Raw genomic sequence first — 25,648 nt, 5'->3', positions numbered from 1 at the left:
TTGTGAAAAAAACTATGGATAGTCGGGAGGACCCATAGCTTGCGTTACTTAGCTATAGAACAGCACCATTGATTAATGGGTTATCACCTTCACAATTGTCAATGAATCGACAACTCAGAACTACCATACCATATCTCCCACAGGAACCAACTGATCACAAACTTGTGAAGAAGCTCACATTTCAAAAAAGGAGGCAGAAGAGGTATGATGATAAATCGACAAGATGTCTGCAACCGTTGGTAAAGAATCACAAAGTCAGGGTAGAAGATCCTGATGGAAATGGATGGTTGAAGTCTGCAAAGGTTATACAACCATCAGGTCCTCAGTCATACATCATCGTCGTCACCGATGAAGGGCAAGTTCTAAGAAGAGGAGAGCCTTGCTGAAGGGTCAGCAATCCCTTGTTTCAGAACTACTGGATGATGTTGAAAGCAATCTCAGGACAACTGAACAAACGTTACCTCAGCATACAGAAACAGAACAAGCTGAAGATGTACAAAGTACAGAAACACAGTGAGAACCATCTTCAACAACAGTCGAGAACCAGTCAAACTCACAAGTTCAACCAGTGCTTAGAAGGTCGGCAAGACACAGAAGAAAGCTAGACAGATTGAATTTGTGATGGAATTTAAATATGTAATTAATTGAAGCGTTATGCATATCATAGGGATTGTATATTAAATTTGAATAATGTATGCAAATATTGTACATTTCCAAAGGAAAGGGGATGTGATGATATGCACAAGCAATCATGAAAATATTAATAGATACAAACTCCAACCAGCAGGTGGCAGTATAGGACAACCACATGACATTCTTACCACGAGGAGTGTGGAGATAGTCGTCGTTGTGATAGTCACATTTGTAGTAGCTCTTAGATAATTTAATTTAATAACAATTTAATAATAGTAATACAGTAGTTAGTAGATTTTGATTGTTTTTTTTATTGTTAATAACATTGGACACAATGTTATTGTTTAACAATAGACATTCAACTAGTTACGAACTAGTCGTTCTCTAGTGCCCTAATTCTGACCGCCAAGCACCAAAATATAACAGGTGGGGTGCGGCAGGCCTCCCAAAAGAAGCAGCAAGATTTGGTCAAAGAAATCAGATCATTTAAGATTGTGAATCTGATCTTTGTAAGGAATTTTTTACATCTGGCCCACAGTGGTTACCTGGCAGAATTGTGGTGAAACCCGGTCTGGTCAAACACATGTTAGACTTGCAGGGCAGATGTGTGCAGAAGCACATAGACAATGTAAGGAGCCGAGAGACCACTACTCCCAATGGCTCAAGGGTGGAACCAGCAGTGCCCCCGCGTTGGAGCCAGAATCAACAAGAACTGGGGAGTTCTGTAGAGGCCCTGCCGACGACCCCTGAGGGAGCTGGAGAGATGGGTCACCCCATCAAACCCTCGAGGAAACCCCTCGCCCCCCCCCCCCCGACACTGCCTAATTGGTGGAGGAGCAGTTTGGTGGACTAAGGCAGTCCACTAGGTTGAAGAAGTCCCCATGATTTGCCCGATGAAGCACTGTTATAGACTCCCTCTTTTACAGTATCAATCTTTTATTGAACATAGTTGACTGTAAATGACCCATGTTGTGTGAGTGGGCGAGTAAGTGGAGCTGAGTCCACAAAAAGATCAGCCATGGTCTGGTTGAATGGCGGAGCAGGCTCAAGGGGTCAGATGGTCTACTCCTGTTCCTAGTTCTTATGTTCTTATGTTACTGAGGGACTTAAGGGGAGGAGGGATGTGGCAGCACGGCCCCTTTAAGGGACGATCCTATGTGAACGGCTCGATGCTCATCAAGCGTTCGCACGCAAACCTAGAGAAGGCCCGGACACCTAGGAGCAGGGTCCCGGGGTCAGTGTGGACCCGGTAGTCATAGACTGAAAGGCAGTTTCAGAGACGTCTGTGCCTGCATATAGTTAACCTTTCCCTTTTGGTTATACAAGAAGCCACCGCAGTATTTAAAAAAATAAATTTAGAGAACCCAATTCATTTTTTCCAATTAAGGGGCAATTTAGCGTGTTGAATCTACCAACCCTGCACATCTTTTGGGTTGTGGGGGCAAAACCCATGCAAACACGGGAGAATTTGCAAACTCTACACGGGCAGTGACCCAGAGCCGAGATCAAACCTGGACCTTGGAGTCGTGAGGTCGCAGGGTTAGCCCACTGCGCCACCGTGCTGCCAAGCCTCCGCAGTATTGCCTCGAGCCACCACATCTCAGTTTACCCTCACGAAGACTACAGGGAAACCAGTATCGATCACCCCGTGGGACCCGTGGGGTACGAGCTTCCCAGGCAGGGGATGGCACCCAGCTGGAGCTTGTTAAAGATCTACACACAAAAGCCGGCCCATGCAGGGTCCGGAATTGTTGGTTGTCCTGACAAGGACTGGATCAGGAGAGAGTTATTGCCGTGGGCAGAGTATTGTACATAGTTCAATAAATCCACGACTGCTTGATTCCTCAAATTACTAAACGGTGCATCTGACAGATGGCACCTCCAACAGTGCAGCGCCCTTAAATGCCAGCTGACATTTCCTGCCCAAGTGTCTGAGGCTAGCGTGCCACTGACCGAGTCACAGCTGGCATTCTCTAATCTACTTTCAAAATGGATTTGGACAAATACTTGTAAAGCAGGAAGACTGCCAGGCTATGGGGAAAGAGCAGGGGGATGGAACTAAGTGGATAGCTCTTCAAAGAGCCGGCACGTACACGATGGGCCGATTGGTCTGTGTCTTCGCAATATGTGTCTATGTTCAGAAGCATCATGGCTGGAAGGGGCCAATTATTTTTTTAAAATTTAGAGTACCCAATTAATTTTTTCCAATTAAGGGGCAATTTAACATGGTCAATCCACCTAACCTGCACATCTTTGGGTTGTGGGGGCGAAACCCACACAAACAGGGGGAGAATATGCAAACTCCACACGGACAGTGACCCAGAGCTGGGATCGAACCTGGGACCTCGGCACCGTGAGGCAGCAGTGCTACTCACTGCGCCACCGTGCTGCCCCAAAGAAGCCAAGAGAAGGGGAGCAAGGTGTTCACCTGCAGTTTCTCGCATCTACAAAGAGTGAAAGATGTTGGAAATAATGTGCCAAAGTCACCGGGGCAAAAAATAAAATTCAGGTCTCTCAAAATGCAGTGAGGTGCCGTCACAGCTGAGTCATTGAATCGATACTTGAGCTTTGATGAGTCACATGACCTTTTCTTGTCGCCGGCTTTTCAAATGCCAACCCAGCTCCTCGTGTTTCCGTGGAAACCGCACTGTTTATGATGGCTGATGCTTGTGGTCCACGCCTGACCTCCAGTGGTTCCCCTGTGATATTGCAATATGGCTGGGGGTGGTTTTAACTCTGGCAGTGTGTAAATCAGATGATATTTGAGCGGCACACCTGTTGTACACCGGGGACTCATTCACCTTCAGGTTAAAGTCAACAGACGGCGCGTATAAAGATCAGCTGATATGACGTTGCTGTTAAAATGGCACCATGTAAGGCCGGGGTTTTGAGAACAGAAAGTGACATTTATGCTGCAGCAATGCCTGCAGATTTGAAGTATTTCCAATTTTCAATGAAACCTTGCCTCTGAAAATTCTCAATCTTTATGTGCTTTGCCATCACTGCACTACGTTGCATCAGTTGAAACAGTGTGGTGCAAGGTTGGAGCCTCCACCATCACAATCCAAACCTTCAGGCTACAAAGTGTGTGTAGAAGTGCATGTGGCCACAGCAACTTGGCCTCCCCAAGGGATTTGTGACACATCACCACCACACTCTGGCTTCGTCTCCTCCTTTCCCCAAAGCACAAGTTTATCATAGAATCTCTACCGCGCAGAAGGCCATTCGGTCCATCGAGTCTGCAATGACCCACTGAAAGAGCACCCGATCCTAGGCTCACTCCTCCACCCTATCCCCGTAATCCGCACTAACCTGTACATCCTTGGACAGCAATTTTTTAAAAAGACATGACCAATGTACCTTTGAAAAAAAATAAAATTGGAGTACCCAATACTTCTTTTTCCAATTAAGGGGTAATTTAGCGTGGCCAATTCACCTAACCTGCACATCATTTTGGATTGTGGGGTTGAGACCTACGCAGACATGGAGCGAATGTGCAAACTCCACACGGACAGTGATTCAGGGCTGGGATCGAACCCGGATCCTTGGCGCCGTGAGGCAGCAGTGCTAACCACTGTACCAGTGGGCTGCCTGTAGCCGCATCTCCCTTTCATGCTCGAAATGCAATTGCATTCCCTCCAGTTCAATACCCCACCAGAACATATCCTCGATGCTACAGTACTTATTTTATTTTATAGATTTAGAGTACCCAAATCATTTTTTCCAATTAAGGGCCAATTTGGCGTGGCCAATTTCACCTACCCCGCACATCTTTGGGTTGTGGGGGTGAAACCCACACAAACACGGGGAGAATGTGCAAACTTCACACGGACATTAACCCAAAGCCGGGATCGAACCTGGGACCTCAGCGCCGTGAGGCAGCAATGCCAAAACCACCGTGTCACCGTGTTACCCTATGCTACACTACTTATTTTTTTTTTTTTTAAATTTAGAGTACCCAATTATTTTATTTTTTCTAATTCAGGGGCAATTTAGCGTGGCCAATCCACCAAACTCAGGGCAGGGATCCGAACCCGGGTCCTCAGCACTGCAGTCCCAGTGCTAACCACTGTACCACATGCCACCCCCTGCTACACTACTTATAATAATAATAATATTTATTGTCACAAGTAGGCTTACATTAACACTGCAATGAAGTTACTGTGAAAATCCCCTAGTCACCACATTCCGGCGCCTGTTCGGGTACACGGAGGGAGAATTCAGAATGTCCAATTCACCTAACAGTACGTCTTTCGGACCCTGTGGAAGAAAACCTGAGCATCCAGGGGAAACCCACGCAGACAAGGGGAGAACGTGCAGACTCCGCACAGACAGTGTCTCAAGCCGAGAATCAAACCTGGACCCTGGCGCTGTGAACTCTTCTGTGTTCCTAGCATCCCTTTCAGATTTAAATGTTGATTGATCACTTCAATTATCTCCACCTTCTTAGTTTTAACCGGTACCTCTACCTCTAATGCACCCACCAATTTGACTAGCTAGTCTTTGCGAAGCTCTTTTAACTAAACCAGAGATAAGTCGTCCACCTTAAGAAAAATCTTAGCCGCTTTCAGTGCCATCCTGTCATCCCTACAAATCTGGCGTCTCTTTTAATTTACACTGTAACCCATATCTATTGTCTACTGTTCCACAAATCCTGGACACGAGTCTTCAAATTGTGTTATGCCATCCAGGGCAAATGTGCGGTAAATTCCAGCCCCATGTGCCCCAGAGTGACAGCACGAGTGAATTAACCAACTATTTTTATAAAAAATCTTTGGCCCTTGGCTGCCCAATAATTCCAGACACGAGGGCCGGGATTCTCCCCTACCTGGCGGGGCGGGGGGGGTCCCGGCATGTTGGAGTGGCGTGAACCACTTCGGCGTTGGGCCGCCCCAAAGGTGCAGAAGTCTCCGCACCTTAAGGGACCAAGCCCTCACACTGAGGGGCTCGGCCCGCGCCGGAGTGGTTGGCACTCCGCCGGCTGGTGTGAACAGCCTTTGGCGCCACGCCAGCCGGGGCCGAAAGGACTTCGCCAGCCGACGTAAGTCCACACATGCGCCGGAGCATCAGCGACCATGGCAAAGGCGGAAGAAAAAGAATACCCCCACGGCACAGGCCCACCCGCCGATCAGTGGGCCCGGTGTCAGATCGCCCCCCCCTCCACCCCCCAGGACCCGGCGCCCGCCCGCGCCGCCAATCCCGCCGGTCAGGTAGCTGTTTTGATTCCTGGCAGCGGGAGAGGCTTGTCAGCAGCGGGACTTCGGCCCATTGCGGGCCGGAGAATCGCCGTGGGGGGCCCGCCAATCGGCGTGATTCCCGCCCCCGCCGAATCTCAGGTGGCGGAGAATTCGGGACACGGCGTGGGCGGGATTGACGCCGGCCCCGGGCAATTCTCCGACCCGCCGGAGGGTCGGAGAATCCCGCCCGAGGTTTGTAAGTAGAAACATAATTTTACTGTTTTTTTAAAACAAGAATGATGGTGAAATATGCAGTGAACTCAACTGGATAACAACAAGCTAACCTTCTGCCCTCTTTAACTGTCCCACCCTCTACCCACACAAACTAGGTAAACAAACATGGGGGGGAGGGTAAAAATGATACGTTTGAATGTGAAAGGTTAAGAATGTTTGTTTCCAATGGTGGTTCTTTAACATGCTTTTCTCACATCAAGCTCGCTGATTAAAGTCTCTGGTTTACAGCTGGTAATGACCTTCCTTGTAGAGTCTGTCATTCAGGGTCCCAGCAGGTTAGAAAATTTAATACTCACTGGCAGCAGGCTTTCTGGAGAGGCGCTTTATTTCTTAGCAATCTGGGCCTTCCGCTCGAGGTTCACATTCAGATCAATATCTTTCTGTATAAACACTTTATTTAACACCTAACCTTGCTCCCAGCTCGTGGTTTGACTTCAAGTCTTTTTGTCTCGAGAGAATGACACCCAGTCTTGCTGGAGAGAGTCAGTCCTCACAGTGGATTTCTGGAGAAGATTAGTTAGATATTAGATCTCTGAACCATTTCAGTGGGGTAAGATCTGATCACCACTGGTTCCCAGGCAGAACACAGCCCTTTGGGCCAATTCATTGGCCACCAGCCGAATCAATCAAACCGAGTCATCATTGTTGTCAGCCAGTCGAAAACAGCACAGCCTTCTGGATCCTTCTGTTTGAATTAAAGGCACAGGCTGCCTTAAAGCACGAGACCACAAATCATCCATGGAGCAAAAATGTAACAGTAAAAATAAAAGATAAAGAAAATAAGGGAATAAGCAAAGAACAAAGAAAAGTACGATGCGAAGATGCTAGCGTTGGACTGGGGTGAGCACAGTAAGAGGTCTTACAACACCAGGTTAACCAACACCAGCACCTACTACCCTCTTTGTAAAAAGCTTCCTCGCAAATCTCCTCTAAACTTTGCCCCTCGCACCTTAATCCTATGCCCTTTATTGAATTGGATTTGTTTATTGTCACGTGTACCGAGGTACAGTGAAAAGTATTTTTCTGTGAGCAGCTCAACAGATCATTCAGTACATGGGAAGAAAAGGGAATAAAAGAAAATACAGAATAGGGCAACACAAGATACACAATGTAACTACATAAGCACTGGCATCGGATGAAGCGTACAGAGTGTAGTGTTAATTAAGTCAATCCATAAGAGGGTCATTTAGGAGTCTGGTGACAGTGGGGAAGAAGCTGTTTTTGAGTCTGTTCGTGCGTGTTCTCAGACTTCTGTATCTCCTGCCCGATGGAAGAAGTTGGAAGAGTGAGTAAGCCGGGTGGGAGGGATCTTTCATTCTGCTGCCCGCTTTCCCTAGGCAGCGGGAGGTGTAGATGGAGTCAATAGATGGGAGGCAGGTTCATGTGATGGACTGGGCGGTGTTCACGACTCTCTGAAGTTTCTTGCAGTCCTGGGCCGAGCAGTTGCCATACCAGGCTGTGATGCAGCCCGATAGGATGCTTTCTATGGTGCATCTGTAAAAGTTGGTAAGGGTTAATGTGGACATGCTGATTTTCCTTAGTTTCCTGAGGAAGTATAGGCACGTTGTGCTTTCCTGGTGGTAGCATCGACGTGGGTGGACCAGGACAGATTTTTGGAGATGTGCACCTCGAGGAATTTGAAACTGCTAACCATCTCCACCTCGGCCCCATTGATGCTGACAGGGGTAACAGTACTTTGCTTCCTGAAGTCAATGACCAGCTCTTTAGTTTTGCTGGCATTGAGGGAGAGATTGTTGTCGTTACACCACTCCACTAGGTTCTCTATCTCCCTCCTGTATTCTGATTAGTAATTGACTCTTCCACCCTGGGAAAAAGCTTCTGACTATCCACTTTGTCTATGCCCCTCATAAATTTGTGGACTTCTATCAGGTCGCCCCTCAACTTCCATTGTTCCAGTGAGAACTAGCCGCGTTTATCCAAACTCTCCTCATAGCTAAGAAAAATATGGCACAGGAACAGGCCCTTCAGCCCTCCAAGCTTGTGCTGACCATGCTGCTCATCTAACATAAAACAATCTACACCTCCGGGGTCCGCGACCCTCTATTCCAATCCTATTCATATATTTATCAAGACTATCCTTAAACGAGGGCAGCACGGTGGCGCAGTGGGTTAACCCTGCTACCTTACGGCGCTGAGGTCCCAGGTTTGTTCCTGGCTGAGTCACTGTCCGTGTGGAGTTTGCAATTCTCCCCGTGTTTGTTTGGATTTTGCCCCCACAACCCAAAGATGTGCAGGCTAGGTGGATTGGCTACGCTCAATTGCCCCTTAATTGGAAAAAATGAATTGGGTACTCTAAATATTTTTTAAAATCCTTAAATGTCACTATCGTACCTGCTTCCATCACCTCCCCCAGCAGCGAGTTCCAGGCACCCACTACCCTCTGTGTAAAAACCTTCCTCGCACATCTCCTCTAAATTTTGCCCCTCACCCCTTAAACCTATGCCCCCTAGTAATTGACACATCCACCCTGGGAAAAAGCTTCTGACTCTCCACTCTGTCTATGCTCCTCATAATTTTGTGGACCTCTATCAGGTTGCCCCTCAACTTTCTTTGTTCCAGTGAGAACAAACTGAGTTTATCCAGCCTCTCCTCATAGCTAATGCCTTCCATACCAGGCAACATCCTGGTAAATCTCTTCTGTACCCTCTCCAAAGCCTCCACATCCTTCTGGTAGTGTGGTGACCAGAATGCTATGTTCCAAGTAAATGGACAGGGAATAAACAGAAACAAACAGGAAGCACAGTTGCATAAAATGTACATCATCCCACAAAGATACTATTAACTTTTGCCAGGAAAATGAAACTTACCTTAGCATTGAGAATGAAGGCCAGGAACTTCAAATCCTGATGGACCTCAGAGCTTTCGATCCTGTGCAGACAGGGTGTGGGCAACACAGGCACAGATCGGCATTTTTAACGTTCGTTGGGCCCAGTGTGCATGTGCGAGGAGGGAAAATGGCACAAAGACCAAGATCAGGTCACCAGCAGCAGAGGGCCACCAAAGGCTGGTTTAGCACAGGGCTAAATCGCTGGCTTTGAAAGCAAACTAAGGCAGGCCAGCAGCACGGTTCAATTCCCGTACCAGCCTCCCCGAACAGGTGCCGGAATGTGGCGACTAGGGGATTTTCACAGTAACTTCATTTGAAGCCATGGCCAATGTACCTTTTTTTATTCAATTCATTTCAAAGGCAACAGTCTCAGGAAGGGAACAGGGGGAATCCCCAAAAGGGAGAGGGGACAGGGAGAAGTCCCAAAGGAAGAGTCCCAGAGAGGAGACAAGGACAGGAAAAACATCCAGTTCAGGTGAAAAAGAGAGGCACAGCAAAAGAGGCTCTGAATAGGAAAAGGGCTGCCAGGAGTGGACTTAAAGTGAAGAAGGGGGCTGAATGTTGGTGATTCCGAGCTGTAGGCCATCGGGGCAGGGCCCTTGGAGCAATAGCGTTCTGTTCAGTGTGGCCAAGAAACTGGAGTTGTGCTTGCGAGCTGGTGCTTGATTGCAGAGTTGGGAACTCAGGGGAACGGAAGTTCATGAGATGAGATTGAAACCCTGTGAGGTGGGCCATTGTTGATGCCGTCCAGGTTGGAGTGATTTTTGGAAAGAATTTCCAAGTTTGTTTTTCAAGGGTTTAGACGGAAATTCCTCATGAAAGAGACAGATTTTCAGTGCGATTGATTGACTCACCGTGTTACTGATATGTGTGCGAGTTGTTGAGAAATTTGTAGACTCTGTCTTAGCCGCATCTGCATTTATTGTGCAGTGCAGTGTTTACGACCATAGTTGTCTTATTACTTCGCGTGTATTTCATTTTCACGATAACTTCATTGCAGTGTTAATGTAAGCCTACTTGTGACAATAAAGATTATTATTATTATTTACCCTGCATGTTAGAGGAGAAGATGGATATTGTAAATTATTTTATCTTTCCGACTTGTATATTGTAAATTATTTTATATTTCTGACTTTAAAAATTATTTTAGAGTACCCAATTCATATTTTCCAATTACAGGGCAATTTAGCTTGTCCAATCCACCTACCTTGCACATCTTTTTGGGTTGTGGGGGTGAAACCCACGCAAACACGGGGAGAATGTGCAAACTCCACTCGGACAATGACCCAGAGCCGGGATCGAACCTGGGACCTCGGCGCCGTGAGACTGCAATGCTAACCACTGCACCACCGTGCTGCCTGTTTATATTTCTGACTTGTATAGTAAAGCTTATTTTGGTTTATTCAAAAACTGTGGTAAATCTTGTAGCTTTATTCACTGAGCAGACGTCTTGAATCTAAATCTAAACAAAATGTTGATGGTCTGTAATCAGATATTACCAAGAACTTTGGGGGGTGGGGGGGGGGGAGTTCTGGCCGAGGATCATAGCACATTCAATAGGTAAACTGTTTCCAGTATACCCCTTTTGTCGAGTTTCTCCAAAAATAGTCGACAAATAGAATCCCATATGTACTTTTCCCCCCACAAAAGTTAGTGTTTCTGCAGCTAAAGTACTTTTCATGAACCTTTTTATTTTCCTAGCTTCTCACTAAAGGGCAACATTTTCCTTTTCCACCAATTGAAAATATTATGAAATCAGCTGCACTTGAATGTCCATCAGGAAGACTGGCATGAGAAGTATCACGAAGCATAACTAATTTTATGTTATTTGGGTTGCGCAGGGATGGAAACTGAATTTTGTATTTCTCCACATTTATTTGTTTTAGATTTTGTTTGCCCTTAAAACATCCTTGACTTTAGGGTGCCATATCATAGTGGTAGCATTCCCGTACCAGCCTCCCCGGACAGGCGCCGGAATGTGGCGACTAGGGGCTTTTCACAGTAACTTCATTGAAGCCTACTCGTGACAATAAGCGATTTTCATTTCATGTTTTCATTTCATTGTGCTACAGATGACTCAAGGTGTCCAAGTTGCTGTGACTCAAGCATGTTGTAGTCTGGAGCTATGGATAGCGATGGTAGAGCTTCCAACTTTCTCTTCATTACATGATGGACCAGGAATCTCTCTCATGCTTACCATCTGCCTTGGAAAGGATTTGCAAGTTGATGATCAAACTGTTTGCTTCATCACAGTTCTCAGTTCCAATTCATCAAAACTAGCATCCGATCTTGTCTGTGAATACAAAAACCCTGGAACTCCCTCGCTAACAGCACAGTGGGTGTACCTACACCTCAAGGATTGCATAGGTTCAAGAAGGCAACTCATCACCACCTTTTGAAGGGCAACTAGAGTTGGGCAATAAATGCTGGCCTAACCAGCATTCCATAAATTAATTTTTAAAAATACAACCAATTTAACTGACCAGTTTGCAACTATTCCGTTTCTTCTCTCGATGAGATATCATTATTGTGAGAACCTGTTACAATTAACCAGAATATGACTAATACTCTTTAGATAGGATTGTTGATTCAAAGTGACTCCCCACATATTCTGTTTCATGTTTAAGCCAGTACATTTAGCAGCGCATGGAGCCTATCATCCAATCTGAAATTCTATTTTAATAACTTAATAACATTTCTCACACCCCATAGTACCACCCCACAAGAAATCATCAACATGCATCAAGTAGACTCTGCAAAGTTTCCTTTAATAGTCTAATTCTGGGCAGCACTGTGGTCTAGTGGTTAGCACTGCTGCCTCACAGCGCTGAGGTCCCAGGTTCGATCCCGGCTCTGGGCCACTGTCCGTGTGGAGTTTGCACATTCTCCCTGTGTTTGCGTGGGTTTCGCCCCCACACCCCAAAAATGTGCAGAGTAGGTGGATTGGCCATGCTAAATTGCCCCTTAATTGGAAAAAAAAATTGGGTACTCTAAAAAATAAAAAAATCTAATTATTTTGCGTGGCGGGCAGCACAGTGGTTAGCACTGCTGCCTCACGGCGCTGAGGTCCCAGGTTCGATCCCGGCTCTGGGTCACTGTCCGTATGGAGTTTGCACATTCTCCCCGTGCTTGCGTGGGCTTTGCCCCCACAAGCCAAAGATGTGCAGGGTAGGTGGATTGGCCATGCTAAATTGCCTTTTAATTGGGAAAAAATGAATTGAATACTCTAAAAAAAGAATTAAAATTAAAAATATATATTTTGCATGGTGGGGACGAGCTTAGATCCCAAGCTCAGGGGGCTAAGACCCCAATAGGCTTGCACGGCCACAGGGCTGGATTTTGGCGGGACTAAGGGAGAAGGAAAGAAAGGAATGTGTACGGGAGGGGGGCAATAAAACTTCTGATGATTGCACAGGGTGGAGGGAAGGAGCCAATCCTCAATCCTGCAGCCTTGGCCCTGAGCTCCCCGGGGTCCGATTGTAAATTATTTATTATAAGAAAAAAATAAGAATAAATGCCTCTGGGTTATTCCTGCAACTCTTAAAATATTTCTACTCAAAATGGGCCCCAGGATTGTGTTTTTTGAAGAGGCTGCTGCAATTCAAAGAATTCCTAGTAATCACTGGGTTTTAATGTACCAATAATCAATAACTAATCCTGTAGATTGTGTGCAATTCCACAGAATCAAAGGATTATCCGGTTAAGCATGTTGCATTTTATAAAGAGCCCTGGCTTTTAATGGATTATAGATTGATTCCGTTTTTGTTTACTTATTGAGTGATAAGTTGGAAGATTTATCTGCATTTAAAAAGAAGATTTTTCCATTTCTGTAAACATAATTGTAATTTTTGAAGTGAATTTTTATTTAAATTATTCAGTGATTGTGTTAACTTCTGTAGCATTCAAGCACTGATTATCTTGAGAGTACTTCAAACAATATTTCATTTGTTTTTAGAAAATGCTTCTCATAGAATTTACAGTGCAGGAGTAGTCCATTCAGTCCATTGGGTCCGCACTGGCTCTTGGAAAGAGCACCCCACTTAAGCCCACACCTCCACCCTAGCCTCATATCCAGTGACCCCACCTAACCTTTTTGGACACTAAGGGTCAATTTAGCATGGCCAATCCACCTAATCTGCACATCTTTGGACTTTTATTTTTTTTTATAGAATCTACAGTGCAGAAGGAGGCCATTCAGCCCATTGAGTCTGCACCGGCCCCTGGAAAGAGCACCCCACCCAAGGTCAACAACTCCACCCTATCCCCATAACCCCATAACCCAGCAACCCCACCCAACACTAAGGGCAATTTTGGACTCTAAGGGCAATTTATCATGGCCAATCCACCTAACCTGCACATCTTTGGACTGTGGGAGGAAACCGGAGCACCCGGAGGAAACTCATGCAGACACAGGGAGAACGTGCAGACTCCGCACAGACAGTGACCCAAGTCGGGAATTGAGCCTGGGACCCGAGAGCTGGGAAGCAACAGTGATAATCACTACCATGCCGCTTCTTTTGAACGTGTTTGTGCACAAGGGTGGCATAGTGGTTGGAGGGCGGCATGGTAGCACAGTGGGTTGGCACTGCTGCCTCAGGGACCTGGGTTCAATTCTGGCCTGGTGGAGATTGTACTTTCTCCACGTGTCTGTCTGGTTTTCCTCCATCAGTCCAAAGATGTGCAGGTTATATGAATTGCCCATGTTAAATAGCCCCTCAGTGTCCAGGGACATGCAGATTAGGTGGGGTTACTGGGGGAGCGGGCCGAGGAAGGGTGCTCTTTCAGAGGGTCGATTCACCATCATCCTCCCTACCCATAACTCTTCTTTTGTGTTGGCACCTACATCCAGTATAGGGATGATCTCAAAATGCTACAATAGAGTCCTCCGTGCTTTGTAACACCGTGGAACATCCCTTTGGTGCCATCAAGGCTGCTGGAAACCATTGCTTCTCCAGGGAGTCTTTGAGGCAGTAGACATCTGCCCTAAAAAGAAGTTTCTTTCTGAAAAAGAATCCTCAATTGGGCCCGGGAGTCTGTCCATCTGCAACATCTTCGCACAATCCAGTAATTTAAATGCCAGCACTGAAGAAAGAATCTCTAAAATGGAATCTCGGTGATCTTTAATACAGTTTGTTAAAGTCTATGTGATGTTCCTGCATGGAGTGATGGCTTAGCTTTCAAAGCCTGACTCTACATTATGAAACCTAATACAAGAATTTTTATCTTCTTCGGAAGCAACAATGCAAAGGCCATACATTGCTTCCTCTTTGATAGGGCTGGAATTCGAAAATCCACTTCACTCTTTCACTGGTCTTAAGGACTCTCAGAATATTGGCGGGTAATCAAATCCTGACAATTTACTCTTGCTTTTAGCCATTCCTCACAAAAGGTTTCTCAGATTGCAATTCCCTATGTTTAATCTCCTTTGACTTTGTTTCGAACCATCACCTTTTGGTAACCCTCCTTTGCGACTAGATTAAACGTCCGACCATCAGATGGTGAAAGAGGAGGCCAGAAATCAATCTTCACTCAGTTCTTGATTTCTTTATCAAGTGAAACATGACAAGGGTAGAGTTCCTGATGTTATATCCCACCAGCAGTGTCAGTAAGTGTCTTGCTCGACTAAACAAGAAAGTTTTCACAGTAACTTCATTGAAGTATACGTGTGACAATAAGCAATTATTATTATTATTATTTTTTGTTTTTATAAATTTAGAGTACCCAATTCATCTTTTCCAATTAAGGGGCAATTTAGCATGGCCAATCCACCTACCGTGCACATCTTTGGGTTGTGGGGGCAAAATCCACACAAACACGGGGAGAATGTGCAAACTCCACGCGGACAGTGACCCAGAGCCGGGATCGAACCTGGGACCTCGGTGCCGTGAGGCAGCAAGGCTAACCCACTACACCACCGTGCTGCCGATTATTATTATTATTATTATTAAATGAACAAATTAGCTCATTGACCACCCCTTAAAAGCGGCACTGTGACAGAAGTCAAAGGGTGGGGTTCTCCGGTCAGCCAGCTGCGTGTTCCTCAACGGCGCTCCATCGCCGGCAGTGGGATTCTCCACTTCCACCACCTGCCAAATGGGATTTCCCATTGTGACTACCCTCCGCCGCTGGGAAACCCGCCGGGCATGGGTGCACTGCCAGTGGAAATAAGAGACCCGCCGGTGGAGAACCCTGCCCAAAAACGACAAAGAAAGCCTATTAAAGTGAAATAACATTGCCGGGGCTGATGATAAATTCCAGCTCCCTTTACTTTACACCTTTCCCAGGGATACTGCAGTACTGGGTCGGTGTGTAACATGGGTTTAGTGAGCATCTATTCCATCGCCCTGCTCCAAAAATCAATCATTGTGGGCGGCACGGTAGCACAGTGGTTAGCACTGTTGCTTCACAGTTCCAGGGTCCCGGGTTCGATTCCCGGCTTGGGTCACTATCTCTGTGGAGTCTGCAGGTTCTCCCAGTGACTGCGTGGGTTTCCTCCGGATGCTCCGGTTTCCTCCCACAAGTCCCGAAAGATGCGCTGTTAGGTAATTTGGACATTCTGAATTCTCCCTCTGTGTACTCAAACAGGCGCCGGAATGTGGCGACTAGGGGCTTTTCACAGTAACTTCATTGCAGTGTTAATGTAAGCCTACTTGTGACAATAAAGATTATTATTATTTAATATACAGTCCTCAAATAAGAGTCGTATCAGATATTAAACCGACATGTGCACAAGTCATTATTCTGTAGAGACTTGCTCTCAATTTCAGTGTCCTGTCAGCCCTGCATTTTTGTCTAATTTATTAATGATTGCTTTATTAAAAGAGTATGAATAGGGGACAGCTGGGTCACTAGGTGGAGTGAGAGCAGAGCTTTGAGAGTGGACTAGTCAATAAATATGCTCAGTACAGAAAGGTATACTGAGATCTATTAACGTAGGTGCTCAAATCGCTAGATGGTTACAGAATATAGTTGAAAAGACTAATGGAATATTGCCTTTTATCTTAAGGGGTCTGTGACACAAAGTTGAGGAAGTGGTTTGTTAGTTCTATAGACCCTTAGTTACAGTTCATCTGGAGTAAATGTGTTCAATTCTGAGCCTCAGGAAAGATATATTGGCCTTGGAGTGTGCACAACGCAGACTCACCAGAATGATAACCAGGTTAAATGGGTTACAATATGAGAACAGGTTACAAAGGTTTGGATTGTATTTCTTTGAGTTTAGAACATTTAGAGGGGTGATATGATTGAGGCGTTTAGTGTGATAAATGGAAGAAACAGGGTAGATTCAGCAATGTTATTTTCTCTGGTATGGGATTCCTGTACAGACAGACACAATCCTAAAATTGAAACGCTCTGTGCTGGGTAAATTGAGCCTTCGGGATTGGGATGTGCTGATTTTTTTTTGGGTAGGAATATTGAGGGAAATGTAGTTTTGACACAGAGTAGCCAAGGTCTAGTTGAATGGCGGAACAGTCCGCTCCTTTTCTTTTTAAAAATAAATTTAGAGCACCCAATTCATTTTTTCCAGTTAAGGGGCAATTTAGCATGACCAATTGTGGAAGGGAAATTAATGAGTTGCCCACATAGAAGCATGCTGGGAATATTGTCTATATTCTAACACTGCTTTTGAACGAAAATAAGTAGGACAGGTAACGTAACCAAAACACTGCTTCATGTTTTGGACTCGGCCTATGATAATAAGTTGGTCTTCCGAAGGACAATAAAATGCGTACTCGAGTTGTTTCTAAACCAAGGGCATAACATTTGTTTTTCTTCTTGCGTATGTTCTAAGGTTTTTATCTCTTTAAAGTTGTTTATTTCACACTATAAATATAATGGTTTTTAACTGTATAATTCAGAGTGCTGTGGAATGGCTATGCAGCTAGACCACTCCCCTCTCCACAAATATTTGTGCAAATAAATTTCCTTAAAACGAACCTCGAAAAATTTGTCTTTATTATAATTTCCACGACACCAATCCACCTACCCTTCACATCTTTGAGTTGTGGGGGGCGAAACCCATGCAAACACGGGAAGAATGTGCAAACTCCACATGGACAGTGACCCAGAGCTGAAATCGAACCTGGGACCTCGACGCCGTGAGACTGCAGTGCTAACCACTGTGCCACTGTGCTGCCCTCCTGCTCCTTTTCTTAAGTCTTCAATGCAACCCAGAAGATTACATGGGTGCCAAGCCAACTTCTGGACAGTGTTGCGTCTCTCATTTTGCCCCCTGCCTGTCTGTTGCTGCTCGGACCTGAACTTCACTCCCCGGAGTTGATGCTCATTGATGAAAGTTTGCAGAAAAAGTTCCATTTGAATTCCATTAGATGGCATAGTTGTACTGTGCTAAACATCAGGAGATATTCAGCCAGCATCTGTGGAACGAAGAAACAGCCGAGGCTTTTAGTTCAGATTACGCCGGAGAGCTGGTCGATGTTCAAGGTGCAGCATTTAAAAAGGAACAGGGGAAAGGGGTAAAACACGTAGTTACCATGCATATAGGATATGAGATAGAGGCAGCTGTAAAGTGCTTGATTGGAGAGCAGGATGCGGCTAAATGTCAGGAACCATGGCCGGGATTCTCTGAAAATGCGGCTAAGTGTTGACACTGGCGTAAACACCGGAGTGTTTCATGCCGGCGCCAACAGGCCTCTTGGCCCACAGGGGGCCTGAACGGCGCTGGAGTGCTCTGCGTTGCTCCAGCTGCTGTATGCGACCCTGCATTGCTCGCCGCAGGTCCGCGCATGCGCGCGGCGGACGCTGGCGCCGTGCAACATGGCGGAGCCACACAGCGGGCAGGCGCAGAAAACGGTAGGACCCCCACGGATTGCGCGCACCCGCCAATTAGTGGCCCCTGATTACGGGCCTGGCCGTCATGGAGGCCCCCCCTGGAGTCTGATCCCCCCGACTCCCACCAGGACGGTCAACACGGCCGCGGGTCCCAGTTCCCGCCAGGCGGAACCATGTTAGAACCACGCCGGCGGGAACTCGGCCGGTCGACCGTGGAGAATTACTGCGGGGACCTCTTTCATTGACCCCCCGACTGGTGCCGCATCGACCGCGCGCATACAGCTGGCGGTGATTCTCTGGTCGCCGGAGAAGTACGTCCCGGCGTTGGACCGGCGTCACGGGCCGTCCCAGCGCCAACACCGATTCTCCGAGCTGGCGTGGGCTCAGAGAATCCCGGTCCATATTTGCATTTCGACAAAATAACTCAATGGAATACATGAGGGGAGGAATGAATAGCTAAAGAAGGGAGAGCTAAGTGGAAGAAATAAGCAAAGAGATGCAACTCTGTGTCGAGTTTGCACTTCCTCCTCGTGTGCGCGTGGGTTTCCTCCGGGTGCTCCCATTTCCTCCCACAGTCCAAAGATGTGCAGGTTAGGTGGAGTGGCCATGATCAATGTGTGGGTTTATGGGGATAGAGCGCGGGGAGTGGGCCTGGGTAGAGAGCGATTTCGGATGGATGGTGCAGACTCGATTGGCCAAATAGCCTCCTTCTACACTGCATGGACTTTATGGCTTCTATGAAAATATATCAACACAACTTCCCATGAACAGGCGGAATAACATCAGTTCTGATGAAAGGTATTTGATTTGAAACAATGGCCCAGATATTTACAGGAGAAAACAGGGGGGGATCCTGGTGCAGGAGAGAGATTATGGTTAGGGGTGGTTGAGGGTGTTGTGCACTGTATTGAGACAATGACTTACCATTTACACTCACTGCAGGCAGATATTGCTCAAGTTATTTTACTTACACCTCCCAGCAGAGAGGCAAGCAGAGACAATAACAAAATGCTCAGATCTTACAATATACTACGGGGAGAGGTTGTGGTCAGGCAAGGTTGTTGCTCGAAGGGAGGAGAGAGATGGTGCTCAGGAAGAGAGAGATGGCGATTAGGTGGCGTGGGGGAGGGGAGAAAAAGGTGGTGGTGGTGGGGAGGAGAGAGGTGGTGGTGGGGGTGAGAAGGTGGCTGGGGTGAGGTGGTGGTCATGGGAGAGATCATGGATTTGGAGGGCGATTGGAGTGGGGCACACAGATCCTGGAGTTGATGTGGCATGACAGCAGATTGAGGGAATGTTTACATGTGGGACTGGAGGTAACAATGCTGCTCCTCCTGGCCCACAAACAGTGCTGTAAAAGGCACTGGACTCATGGATCGGGCCCTAATTTCCTCCTTTTACCTGCTGGGTCTCCAGAAGCTCAGAAAACCTGTCTAATCTGAGTTAAAAATAGAAACTCTGCCAAAATGAAGACTTGCTGCATCCTTAAAAAATTCCAATGACTGACCCACTTAGATAAAACTGGAGGAGGGTGGTTTGGAATCAGGTCGGGGCTGTGTGGAGTTGGGTTTTTAAACTTTACCTTCTCGCCTATCTCCAATTCTCAGAGTGGTCCTGAAAGAATATTTACTTCCAAGTGATTTGGTGTAAGTGCAACTTCGATACAAATGACAAAGGAGCTGCTGCTGTTTAATCACCAGTAGCTGGTGAATTTTTTACTTTTGTCTCGAAGGTAGGAACTTGCTGTTACTTTGCTAATTGGTAATTTAAATGAGATAAAACAATTCATTAATAAAGCTAAAATAATTGATTCAATTAGAAAATAGCTGAGTAATTCATCAAATGCTGATGTGGCAGGGCAGGTGGCATATGGGAACTTGCGGAGAGCATCGAGAATCCACAACTTCTAAATTAAAAAAAAATTATAATTTTAGAGTACCCAATTCTACTTTTTCCAATTAAGGGGTAATTTAGCAAGGCCAATCCACCTACACTGTGTGATGTTCTTTGCTTTATGGATGAGGATTGCTTCAAAGTGTGGTGTAGTGTCTCACAAAAAACATAAGCTAGGGCAGCACGGTAGCATGGTGGTTTGCATAAATGCTTCACAGCTCCAGGGTCCCAGGTTCAATTCCCGGCTGGGTCACTGTCTGTGTGGAGTCTGCACGTCCTCCCCGTGTGTGCGTGGGTTTCCTCCGGGTGCTCCGGTTTCCTCCCACAGTCCAAAGATGTGCGGGTTAGGTAGATTGGCCATGCTAAATTGCCCGTAGTGTCCTTAAAAGTAAGGTTAAGGGGGGGGTTGTTGGGTTACGGGTATAGGGTGGATACGTGGGTTTGAGTAGGGTGATCATTGCTCGGCACAACATCGAGGGCCGAAGGGCCTGTTCTGTGCTGTACTGTTCTATGTTGGGCAGCACGGTAGCATGGTGGTTAGCATAAATGCTTCACAGCTCCAGGGTTCCAGATTCGATTCCCGGCTGGGTCACTGTCTGTGCGGAGTCTGCACATCCTCCACGTGTGTACGTGGGTTTCCTCCGGGTGCTCCGGTTTCCTCCCACAGTCCAAAGATGTGCAGGTTAGGTGGATTGGCCATGCTAAATTGCCCGTAGTGTCCTAAAAAGTAAGGGGGGGGGGGGGCGGTTGTTGGGCTACGGGTATAGGGTGGATACCTGGGTTTGAGTAGAGTGATCATTGCTCGGCACAACATCGAGGGCCGAAGGGCCTGTTCTGTGCTGTACTGTTCTATGTTCTATGTTCTATGATTTGAACAAAGGCAATTTATTAAAACTACAACTAAATAGATTTGACTAAGATATAAAAGATGATAAATAAACTAAACTATGATTCTATCTACAGAGCTTCTGAAAACACGACTAGTCTCTATCTCGCCTAATCACCTACTCCCAGGATCACGTGATCCGTGTGTATGCGCCTGATCGCCATCTAGCGGTTGGATGCATTTACATTAAATTGTTAACCTTTCATTAACTTTACAATATACATATTGTCACACCCTGCACATCTTTGGGTTGTGGGGTTGAGACCCACGCAGACTTGAGGAGAATGTGCAACCTCCACATGGACAGTGACCCGGGCCCAGGATCGAACCCGGATCCTCGGCGCCATGACACAGCAGTGCTAATCACTGCGTCACCATGTCGCCCGAGAATCCGCAGCTTGAGCAACGTAGGCTCAGCATTGTTGAATTAAAGTCTGAGTTGTCAGCATTACGAGGCATCAGGACGGGGAGGCAGCGGGTTTATTTCATGGACTACTGGCACCAGTACTGGGGGGAAAGGGAGTTGTTCCACTGGGACCGGCTCCACTTAAACCAGGATGGCATTAATGACCTGCCGAATTGTATAATAAGGACACTATATGGTGCTTTAGACTATATAAAGTGGACTCCAGTGATAGCGATGTGCTGAATAGTTGCACGAAAGGTGGCTCTCCACTAGAAACTTCAACTTAGGTCCTTTTAACCTGGGAATTGACCATCAAACCAACAACGCCCCTCTCCCCCAATTCCACCCTCATCCAAAACAATCAACCACCTGAGGAACTGCCCTCAAATCCACCAGGGAGCAGAAAAGACGATAAGAGCAGCAAGAGTCTGGAGAGAAAAGGGCAGCACCGTGGCGCAGTGGTTAGCCCTGCTGTCTCACGGCGCCGAGGCCCCAGGTTCGATCCCGGCTCTGGGTCACTGTCCGTGTGGAGTTTGCACATTCTCCCCATGTTTGCATGGGTTTCGCCCCCCCGAACTCAAAGATATGCAGGGTAGGTGAATTGACCATGCTAAATTGCCTCTTAATTGGAAGAAATGAATTGGGCATTCTAAATTTATAAAAAGAGAGAGAAAGGCCCAGACTGCAGATACAAGGAGGTGAAGCAGAGCAGGAAATGGCGGATTGGAAGGGATCGCCAGCCCATTCACTGTCAGGGCAGCGCATGAAGCTCTGAGCACAAGAACATCTCAAACTTAGGGACTCCATTAAGGAGGACCCCATAGGGTGACAAGATGGCGCAGTTGTTAGCAGTGCTGCCTCACAGTGCTGAGGACCCATGATCGATCCCGGCCCTGGTCACTGTCCGTGCGGAGTCTGCACGTTCTCCCCGTGTCTGCTTGGGTTTCCTCTGGGTTTCCTCCCACAGTCCAAAGACGTGCGGGTTAGGTGGATTGGCCACGATAAATTGCCCTTAGTGACCAAAAAAGAAAAAAGTTTAGGAGGGGTTACTGGGTTATGGGGATCGGGTGGAAGTGAGGGCTTAAGTGGGTCGGTGCAGACCCGATGGGCCGAATGGCCTCCTTCTGCACTGTATGTTCTATATAAACTCTATGTACAGAGTATGTGGATTGGCCACACTAAAGTGCCCCTAAAGTGGAAAAAATAAGACTTGGATTCTCTAAATTTCTTAAAAAAACAAAATAAAGGGGACTTCCGGTGACGGCGAGCGGGAGGCAGCCGTGCGTTGGAGAGCACCCATTCGGGAACGGCATTGTCGGGGATTGACGCCTGGTCCTAGGGGCAGCAAAGGCGGTAAAGGTCAGGGGAAAGCTCAGGGAAGGGATATGTCGAGGATCAGTAAAAAAAACGGCCGTGAAAACAGCTGAAAGTCCTTCAGGGAGTAGAAAGGTCACCGCGGGGTCGGTAAAGAAAATGGAGGCTGAAGCACCAGGGGAGGCCGCATTGTTTACGGCTGAAGAAATAACTAAGGTGATGGCTGCGGAATTCGAAAGGCAGTTTACAAAATACATGGAGACAATGAGGAAGGAGATGAGTGAGGTTTTGAGTGTGCTGGTGGAGGAGGCAATTTCCCCGGTGACGACGGCGGTGGCGAGCGCAATGGCGGGGGTGCGGGAGCAAGGGGAGGCGCTGAAGGAAGTGGAGGAGACATTATTGCAGCACGGTGATCAACTTACCTCGAAGGGGAAGGAGATGCGGAAGGTGCTGGAGATTAACAAGGATCTGTGAGGAAAAATGGAAGGCCTGGAAAACAGCTCCAGGCGACAGAATTTGAGGATTGTTGGGCTGCCCGAAGGAGTTGAAGAGCCGATGCGACTGAGTATTTTGCCGCGATGCTGGCGAAACAATTGGGGGAAGGGGGAGGATCCATCCCGATATGAACTGGATCGGGCTCATCGGTCGTGGAGACCTGTACCAAAGGGGAGTGAGCCGCCAAGGGTAGTGACTCTGTGCTTCCGTAGGTACAGTGTGAAGGAGAAGGTCCTGTGCTGGGCCAAGCAGAAGTGGGTGGTGCAGTGGGCTGGAGCTGGTATACGTGTATACCAGGACTTTACGGTGGAGCTGGCGAGGAGGCGGGCTGCTTTCAACTGGGTGAAGAGGGCACTGTATATTAGCAAGGTGCAGTGCGGCATTGTATATCCAGCGAAGCTGAGGGTGACCTACAAGCTCAAGGACTTTTATTTTGGAATGGCAGAAGCAGCGGAGAAGTTTGCGAAGGCAGAAGGACTGTAGCAGAACTGAGAAATTAAGAAATGGCCATGTGCCGATGTAACCTCATGACTGTATTTTCTTCTTTTTCTTTTTTTGTTTCACTGCGTGTGGGTGTATGGGCTAAAGGAGCCAATGTTATATATATTTGGACAAGGGAAGTGATGGGACTTTCACTTGAAGTGAGGGCTCTTTGGGGGTGTGGTAATACCACTGTATATATATGTGTGTGCCTCTATTAGGGGATGTACAATAGTACCTGCTATTACAGGTTTGTCGGTAAGCCCCTGCATAGTTTGTCGGTAAGCCCCTGCCGGCTAGCTCCCCCCACAGGAGCAGTATAAATATCCATGAGGTCTCCTGAGCTGCCATTTTACAGCTCCACTTGAGGGAACAACATCCCACGGTAATAAAGCCTCTTTTGTACCGTATCGTGTTTCTGTGTGCAATTGTTAGCGCATCAATTTATTACCGTGAGATTTCCCTAATCATGGACATCAGAATAAAACCCGACCGCCTGCAGCTGGATCCGCAATCGCCAAACGCCAGGAAAGACTTTAACCACTGGCTGGCTGTCTTTGAGGCCTACATCACCTCCGCGGACCCTGCACCATCGGAGGCTCAGAAGATACAACTCCTTTACTCCAGACTGAGCTCCAGCGTGTTCCCGCTGATACAGGACGCGCCGACCTATGCCCGTGCTATGGAACTGCTCAAAGAAAATTATGTCCAGTCGACTAACACTCTGTTTGCGAGGCACGGACTCTCCACTCGCGTCCAGCAACCGGGTGAGTCGATTGAGGACTTCTGGCGGGCCCTTATCCCTCTAGTACAGGACTGTGAGTGTTAGGCCTTCTCGGCTACGGAACATTCGAATCTCCTCATGCGAGATGCTTTTGTGACGGGTATTGCATCGGACCCCATCCGGCAATGACTGCTGGAAGGGGCCGCGCTCGATCTAGCAGCGACAAAGACTTTAGCGCTCTCTATGATGGCCGCTTCCCGTAACGTGTAGTCCTACCCCGCGCGCCGCGCGGCCCACCCATCCTACCCCTTGTGGACCCCGCTACCGACTCCCCCGACTGGGGCCGCTACCGCGCAGTATGCCTGCGCTACTCGCCATACCGTGCACCCTGGGGGTCCCCGCTGCTACTTCTGCGGCCAACAGAAGCACCCCCGCCAGCGCTGCCCGGCCCGCGCCGCGACCTGCAAATCTTGTGGCAAGAAAGGCCACTTTGCAGCGGTGTGTCAGGCCCGCGCTGTTGCCTCTATCGCGCCCGACCTCTCCCCCTCTCCCCAGCCGATCCTCCCCAGCCGATCGCAGCTCCCGGGGCCACATGCGATCAGTGGGTGCTGCCATCTTTCACCGTCCCCGCAATGTGCACACCATGGGCGCCGCCATCGTGTCCTGCCCCCTCAACGTGCGCTGCATAGGTGGCACCATTTTCTTCCCCGCAGGTACTCCGGATGGCGCCATTTTGTCCTCCCCTCGGGACTGGATCACGGGACCCGGGTCGCTGCCACTACGCATCGGAATCTTCGGACTCTTCGGACGATCGCCCTCTGCTTGCCTCCATGACGCTCGACCAATCCCATCCTCGCAACCTGGCCACCGCTTCAACGACGGTGCTCATCAACGGCCACGCGACCTACTGCCTACTTGACTCCGGGAGCACCGATAGCTTCATTCATCCGGACACGGTAAGGCGCTGCTCCCTCGTGGTCCATCCCGCCTCCAGCGGATCTCCCTGTCCTCCGGATCCCTCTCTGTCCCGATCCGGGGCTTCTGTCTGGTCAGACTCACCGTACAAGGCGTGGAATTCAGCCGTTTCCGCCTGTACGTTCTCCCCAACCTCTGTGCAACACTTTTACTGGGACTGGACTTCCAATGTAACCTCCAGAGCCTCACCCTCAAATTCGGCGGACCCTTACCCCCCACTCACCATTTGCAGCCTCACGACCCTCAAGGTTGACCCTCCCTCTCTCTTTGCCAATCTGGCTGCAGATTGCAAACCCGTCACCACCCGGAGCAGACGGTACAGCACCCAGGACAAGACCTTCATCAGGTCTGAAGTCCAGCGGCTGCTTACGGAGGGTATATTCGAGGCCAGCAATAGCCCCTGGAGAGCTCAAGTGGTGGTGTTAAAACTGGGGAGAAACACAGGATGGTCGTGAACTACAACCAAACCATCAACCGGTACACGCAGCTCGACGTGTACCCCCTCCCTCGCATATCTGATATGGTCAATCAGATTGCGCAGTACCGGGTCTTCTCAACAATTGACCTGAAATCCGCCTACCACCAGCTCCCCATCCGTAAATCGGACCGTCCATACACTGCCTTCGAGGCGGACGGTCGCCTCTATCAATTCCTTAGGGTTCCCTTCGGTGTCACTAAGGGGTCTCGGTCTTTCAACGAGAAATGGACCGAATGGTTGACCGGTACGGACCGC

At 47.9% G+C, this 25,648-nt stretch overlaps 1 protein-coding gene across 1 annotated transcript in view; it reads left to right on the top strand.

Annotated features, from left to right (window-relative positions):
- Nucleotides 1-419: 419 nt before the first annotated feature.
- The window catches only part of LOC119955934 (dentin sialophosphoprotein-like), an 83,975-nt gene continuing 58,746 nt past the window's right edge, over nt 420-25,648 (top strand). Inside the window, exon 1 of the mRNA XM_038782593.1 lies at nt 420-579. Coding sequence (XP_038638521.1) covers nt 420-579 — 160 coding nt within the window. The remainder of the gene's footprint in view (nt 580-25,648) is intronic.

The sequence above is a fragment of the Scyliorhinus canicula genome, chromosome 21, assembly GCF_902713615.1.
Source record: "Scyliorhinus canicula chromosome 21, sScyCan1.1, whole genome shotgun sequence".
NCBI lineage: Eukaryota > Metazoa > Chordata > Chondrichthyes > Carcharhiniformes > Scyliorhinidae > Scyliorhinus > Scyliorhinus canicula.
Note: the sequence above shows the minus strand (reverse complement) of the source record. Positions and strands in the feature narration are given on the sequence as shown.